The 7,707-nt window shown below is 32.9% G+C and overlaps 1 protein-coding gene across 2 annotated transcripts; it reads right to left on the reverse strand.

Moving 5' to 3' along the window:
* Positions 1 to 348: 348 nt before the first annotated feature.
* LOC112454883 (UDP-glucuronosyltransferase 2B16-like) lies at positions 349 to 7,131 on the reverse strand. Of its 2 annotated transcripts, XM_025016514.1 has the most exons (5): positions 6,694 to 7,131; positions 6,244 to 6,480; positions 4,259 to 4,391; positions 3,975 to 4,162; positions 349 to 803 (listed from the first exon to the last, which is right to left on the reverse strand). In XM_025016514.1, exons 1-5 carry the CDS (start codon positions 6,991 to 6,993, stop codon positions 474 to 476), a joined length of 1,188 nt encoding a protein of 395 aa, XP_024872282.1. In that variant the 5' UTR covers positions 6,994 to 7,131; the 3' UTR covers positions 349 to 473. The 2 variants fall into 2 exon arrangements, with proteins under 2 accessions (XP_024872282.1, XP_024872281.1); XM_025016513.1 differs by having other exon boundaries at positions 3,975 to 4,391; positions 6,694 to 7,130.
* Positions 7,132 to 7,707: the final 576 nt, after the last annotated feature.

Below are 7,707 nucleotides of genomic sequence, written 5' to 3' on the forward strand. Positions count from 1 at the left end.
AGAAAGATGCAGCGTAAAACACATTTTTCAAAAAAATGAAAATCTGCATAAAATCTATACCGTTTTATGGATTTTAATAAAATTTGAGGAGGACATACTTTCTATGATACTCTATTTGTGTGCCAAATTTCAACCCGGTATCTAAAAAATTGTAGAAGTAGATGCGTGTACAAAAAATCCGTACACACACACACACACACACACATACATACATACTTCCGGACATTTTTTACTAATACGATTTTTCGACATTTTAGAACATTCTAAACCTATTTCCATCAAAATCTCGAAAAAAAATTTTTTCACCATCACAAAGCTTCCTCTATGAGGAAGCAATAATTATTTCCGCAAGTTTGCACTGGGGCTTTCGACTTCTTTTAGTATGTACTAAATACGTGGCTGCAAAAGTAGATTCAAATCGAAGGGGGGTCGCATATACGGAACTCTAGCCAAAACTTGTTTAAAAGAATTGTTTACGTTGATAAACGAATATAAGCAAAGCAATAGCTAATTAAACAAATGTTATGTAGAAATATGTGTCTCATGTTTCTTGTGCATTCATAGAAACTGTGAAACGTACATAAAACTTCGCTTTGAGGCATCCATTTCATAACCATTACATTTTCCGGTATCTCAAATGGCACTTCAATATCTAACTTCCACAGCACTCGCTGCTTCAGTTTCGACAGAGCCAGTATAACAGATTTAACCGTGTCTAAATTGAGATGTTTCCATTTCACATTCGTTCCTAACGATATTACGATAGCTCCATTCTTTGCTCCGTCAAGAAATATGCGCACATCCTGCAAAATAATGGCGAACTGAATATTTCGATAATATACAAAAATATGAATCTTAATGACGAAATATAATCGTAAGTAACTGATACATTTTTAATGGATTATATCTAAGCAGAATTATATTATCAAACTTGTTTAAATAAGATTTATGCGGCATTCTTTTTAGAAGTTGTTGTAATAAATACAATATTATTATAAAAAATATTTCTACGTTTCTAAATTTAGCAATATTCCGTGTAAAATATTTATCTTTTGCTTACAATTTATTGATTATTATGTAAATTAATTAATAATTAATCATTATAATAGAAATTACCTTACAAAATAGAATTGCAATTTATTCATTTATCTATAGATATTGAAAATATAGCATATATATGTGTTTTTTACATAAATTTTAATTTCTATACAGCACACATGCATGTTTAAAAAACATCTTTACAACGTCTTATACGTACACAACCAAACAACGTACATTCTGGGTTGATTATATGTATATGTATATGTACAATGTACATTATATTACACAAAAAATAAACGCTTGCAAAAACTGTTATAAATTTGAGTAAATGTCTATAAAAGGTCAAACTTCACCGATTTTATTACTACTTTAATATGTTGTAGAGGAGATCTTTCTGAGTAATTATATGCAAGAAAAAAGTAGGCGACGGCATTGGTTTAGAAGAAATAGTAAATTAAAGTTTCTCAATTTTAAAACATTTTTTTTAAATATTATAAAGTACATTAATTTTAAAAGAAGTAATTTGCCGTATGTGTTTATAGACACATAAATTACTGATATGTGTGTACAGACAGTACACATATAGGCGGAGAAGTTACCGCCCTTCTTCCGTAGGCAAAGATGAGTAGGGATGGACCTCGGTTCGCGTGGAAAGTTGAAAGCCCGAACCTTAATAGACCTTCTTTCGCTCTGTAATCAGAGATAGGATGGGGTAGACTGAAGCGAGATTCATCTCCTCTTCCCGCCTTGCTTATAAGATAAAACAAAGGTTTATCATTGTACGGTTCAGGTTTTCAACTTTCTACGCAAACCGAGGTCCATCTTCACCCATTCTTGTCTGCGGGAGAGGGGCGGTAGTCCCTCCGCCGCCTACATGTGTACTGTATATATACACACATATCAATAAATTACTTCCCTTAGCACTGAAAAATAATATTTTGTTATTGTTAGTTTGTTATTGCTATATTTTGTAATTTTATTTTGTTATTATTCTAAAGTATTCTTCAAACTATTCAACTTTTGTTTAAAATTTTTTTTTATCTTTTATCTATTTTATCTTTTTTTATCTGTCGGAGACATTCGGCCCAAAAGAGAAAAGCCGTTTTCTCTTTTGAAAGTTGTTTTCAAAGGAGTGTTTTACATCTTTAAATATGCGTATGATAACGATATTAAAGATGCGTATGAACACGTACTATAAATAAGTACTTCTTATTTTTGTATAGAAAACAACATATTAAAAGCTCATCAAAATCGGAGACGGACACTTCCATATTTTTCTTTGTGAGATATTTTGTCATGACATTTTTAATGTACTAGACATCGCTACGCACGCGCTACTTAGCTTTAATATTATACTGTTGCTATTATACTATTAACCCTTTAATACACACAATTGTCAAAATATACGATGACAGCCGCTCACGAATAAATAAGCGCAACAAGAGAACCAATCAGCATCGCGGAAAAGCGACAATAATAAAATTTGAAGTATAGGCTCCAATGGAAATCTGCACGAATATAGAAAACGGGCTAACTAAGATCCGAGCGCGGTAAATGGTGCGCCAAAGTTTTATTTATATTTTTATTTTACATATTTTCCAACCTTTGACTGCGCGCCGACTGGATTTGTCAGACTTGAAACACAGCTCCGGTTGGAGTATAGTAAAATCCCTTCTACACCTAATTAAATCGATTCGATTTAATTTTTTATGCTATATGCATCTAAATAATTGTAAAAAAATCATTGCGAAAAATATAAATAAAACTTTCGCGCATTATTTACCGCGCTTGGTTCTTATTGTTAGCCCATTTTCTATATTCTGGCGGATTTCCATTGGAGCCTATACTTCAAATTTTAAATCACGCTGGCTGAAAATATGCGCAATATTACAACTAATAATAGGTTATTGCGATAAATATTACCACATGCCTCAGTGGTCGAATTGGTGCGACACTTTCACAGAATGAAGTTCCAGGTTCGAACCCTGGCTGAGGTAATATTTTTCGCAATGATTTCTTTACAGTTATTTAGATGCATATGGCATCAAAAATTAAATCAAATCGATTTAATTAAATAAAGGGGGGGGGGATTTTACTACTCCAACCGGAGCTGTGTTTCAAGTCTGACAAATCTAGTCGGCGCGCAGTCAAAGGGGTTGGAAAATATGTAAAATAAAAATATAAATAAAACTTTCGCGCATTATTTACCGCGCTTCTTGGTCCTTAGTTAGCCCGTTTTCTATATTCACGTGGATAATAATAAACTTCGAGTATCGACTTTACATGCCTTTTTTTTAAGTGGAAAATGCGAAATATTTTGTAAAGTCATTTTTCGATAATTTTACCTTTATACTTTTTCATAGATAGAATAATGAAAGGATTTGATTGTCGTAAAACATTAGAAATAATTATTTTAAAAAAATTGATTGCATTTTGTAGACGCATTCAATTTTGCATAATTGCAAATTTAAAATTAATAACATTATTCGATTTTTTTTTATTATGCTACGTATAAAAGTATCAAGGTAAAGTTATCGAAAAGTGAATACTTTACAAGATATTTCATATTTTATATTAAAAATGTCATGACATTATACAATTTAAAATGTCTTAGGAAATTTTTAACGAAAGAGAGTTTCATTATAGTGTTTTGAAAACGTCTCGACATGAGACGGCGGCCTGACATAAAAAATAAGAAGTTTTATTTAAAAAATTTGAGGTGATTTTAATCTAACTTAACTGGACCTTGAAAAGGTCACTCAAGGTTAAGTCCATATTTTCATCATGTGGCCTTTTCCAAACCATGCAACTTTTGTCTATGACGAGTTACAGAAGAGATATTAAAATGCATTACTTTAATAGGACCCCTTGCATAATACAAAATGCATAATATAAAATATATAACGAACCAGGGTTCGTATAACTTCTCTTACCTCAGGATACGTTACGATCACCTCGCCGGCAATTGGTTGCACGGCCTGAGCATTTAATCCTGCAATCTCTAGGGTATTCGGTGGCAGTGGTATCGCAGATTCGAGCGCAGAATGACTATTAATTAGTACAATATTTATACTTTCTCTTTCTATTTTATGTAATGGTCTAATTGCATGGCCTACATATTCTTCAGTAAGTCGTTGAATAATAGGAAAGAAATAGTAATGTCGTATGAGATCATCCACAATGTAATATAAAGCATTCCACGTTCTCAGCCACAAACCTTCAGGTTTTGCAATGGCTGCATGTGTGTAAGATCGAACAGTCGGATAACTTGGACCACCGATATAATCCTTGAGATAAGGTGTAGCACCAAAAGGAATATAGCCTACTATGGGTGGCTTGCCTTTAGCAATCTGAAAAAACAATACCTACCTACAGACAATGGAAAAAGCTAAAACTAAATATGTAGATATTATTTTTGTAATAAACAAAATAGAATAAATTAAATACTATTTTGCAGAGAAAGTCACTTTTATTAGCAGATAATGCAAAAATAATAATGTAGTTGAAGTTTGAGCAGATCTTAAAACAAAAATTAAAATTTTCCCTAATAAAGAAAGTATTAAAAAAAATAGATTTATATGTATAACACAATAAAATTATAACGAAAAATTGGAAAAACTGTTGTCTAGGGGACCCATCTCCAATGACCTTTACATTGACAGGCATATTATGTAGTTTCAAAGTCACCCTCCTAAGAAATCTTCAAACGGTTTTAGCCGCCGTTCAATGTTTATTGTAAAGTTATTTACAACATAAGTTTAATAAATAAAACGTTATACTTTTCCGACACCGTGTTCCGGTACATGTAAGGAGTCAGCATATAATGGTAGGGGAACCCAGAGCATAATAAGAACGCTAAGGTTTGAACAAGTGTAAAACATATTAAATATAAATAAATTAATAAACTTGGTCTTGCACTAAAATATTTTTTGAAATATTCACTATAAAAAAATACAAGTGCGAAAAAATAGTATATATTTTGGCACAAATTGCGAAAACAATCGTTAGAATTTTTTTTACATATACTAGTATAAGCATAAATAATATAACGCATAAATAAACAAAGCATTCCAGGCCTCGACTGTTAACAAACTATTATGCTTTCTAATAGCGTTTTTAATGGTGTTGGTAGTGAATCTTAAAAATTATTTTCATACATGTACATTTTCGCACAAAGCACAAGAACAATCATTATGAATATTTCTTACATATATGCAAGTACGGCCGGATACTTCGGATTAAACAATTAAGGCACTTCCGGGGCTCAACTATTAACAAACTATTTTTTTTTTATTCTAATGGATTTTAACGATTGTCCTCACTCTTGTATATTTTGGCACGCAAATCACTATTTTCGTAAAAAATTTATCCTACGACCTCTTTTATTGCTTCCTCATAGAGGAAGCTTTGTTTTCGTAAAAAAATTTTTTTTTAGTTTCGTTGCCAATGTGTTCAGAATGTTCTAAATATTCTAAAACGTCGAAAAATCGCATTAAAAAAAATGTCCGTAAACCTCAACTACAAAAATATAATATACTTATAAAAATAAACCATCGCTTTGTGCAGAGGTATGTATAATTATTATTTCCGTGTATTGTTTCCTGTTCGTTAAGTTAGTGTTACTGCATCAATAACAAGGTTCTCAATTATTTATAAAAATTCCCAACAAGAAACTGCCGAGTTTGTAAAAGAGAATCTCCACGACCGCAATATTATATTATTAAAATACTACATCCAAAATACGATAACAATTTTCTTGTATCCTTTTAATAATATTTATTTTAATAAATTTATATATGTAAATCTTTTTCGTACTATGTGATAATAAAAATGATTGATTTCTTCTACAGCATAATGTTATAGTCATTTCGGTCTGTCTAGTGAGTGTCTACTCATATAGTTTTAGTAACTTCCAGATTATTACTCTACTTATCTGTACAGAGAACGCCACGAAATATTTCACGTATTTTTTCACATTTTCCACATCAGAGATGTTCTGATGAAGTTTTGTATTTCACTATCGTTTTAAACAAATAATAAGAAGCGATTGTGAAGATTATCACTGATATGATTATACTGACAATAACTAGACACTTTCAATTTGTTACGCAACGCACTCGATTTAAAAGGCAAATTCGCTAAGTCGTATGCAGTTTCAAAATAGCCTAAACAATTAAAATTTACTAATGTTGATTGCTTTACCTCCCATAATCCGTAGAAACATTGAGTTAAAGTAATGTCTTGCACTATTACGTCAAACTCGACTGTTTTAATCACTTTCAAAAGATCTCTCGCTGTTTCAGTTTTTATCAATGTGTCACATGCGTGAATACCCCACTGATATACAAAATATGCCGTATAAAATACGCTATACTTCTGCCACTCAACTGGGTCATAATTATTAGATTCATCATAAGTATCCATTAGACTATCGAAAACCTGAAAATAATAAGTACTCTTTGCTATACAGGAGAGGACATACGAAAATGTGACAAATTAACATTTCCAAAAGCATATTGATCTTACGTAAAAAGAAAAAAACATTTTAAAATAGAAAAGTTATGTTTTTTCTTATTTGTTTTATGATTTGCAAATAATCGATTTATATCTCTCAGAATGTCTTCGAGTCTCTACTTAATAATATATACTTACGGCGTATGTTAAATTTTGCGCGAGTTTACCCTTGACCTTAGTCTCTAATATACTGACTGCGTGTACATGATGACCTTTGCGAAGTAGTCCTTTAACCAAATGCTCTGTCCAGACGTGGTGGCTAGGCGACGGAACAGTCTCTACCACTAAAATCGACAATGGTTTCGACGCTATCACGATATCACCCATTAAAATACAACAAATCAGAAAAATGACGCGACTCAACATTGTTGCGCAAAACTTCTTGTATGGTCTCTCAATCAGATCCTGAGACCGAATGTATCTGCATGCCTGTAGCATGCCTGTAGCCCATGCAATGTAGCATTCCCCTTCTCCGCATTTCGAGATAATAGCGTTATCATAATTTTACTTTATGTAACTAATAAGACGTATGAATCGGCCTGTAGCAATAATTTTTATCGTCGTGACGATTCAATTATTGATTTTGGCCCGATTAATCGTCAAGACGTTTATAATTTTTTATACTTATATATATGTATAAGCATCTCATTTTTTTTTTAAATAAATTAAATTAAATTATTAAATTTATTGCGAAAAATATTACCTCAGCCAGGGTTCGAACCTGGAACCCCCCCCCTTCATTCCGTGAAGGTGTCGTATTAATTCGACCACTGGGGCATGTGGTAATATTTATCGCAATAACTTATATTAGAGAAATAATAATACAAGATGGAAATACCGAAATTTTTTTTTGGTTGGAGCACCATTACTAGGCCAGGTGTATCAAATTCAATGCAATTGTGGCGGTCAGCTGTCCGCCACAACGCGCGACGGTGCACGCGCGACGACGGCAGTAAGACGGGAGGCGCGCGGCGCGAGCAGCGGCACGATATCGATCGGCCGGGCAGTTCAACGCGCGCCCGCTACGCGGCGCATCGCCGGTCGATTCTCTCGTAAGTAAGGTTCGACATCGATCCTTATATAAAGAGCAGCTCAGCAGGACCTGTCCAGCGATCAGCTCACCAGTCAGGGTGTGCTATTATCAAGGCCCCT

The sequence above is a fragment of the Temnothorax curvispinosus genome, unplaced genomic scaffold (assembly GCF_003070985.1).
Source record: "Temnothorax curvispinosus isolate PA1 unplaced genomic scaffold, ASM307098v1 QBEX01005490.1, whole genome shotgun sequence".
Taxonomy (NCBI): domain Eukaryota; kingdom Metazoa; phylum Arthropoda; class Insecta; order Hymenoptera; family Formicidae; genus Temnothorax; species Temnothorax curvispinosus.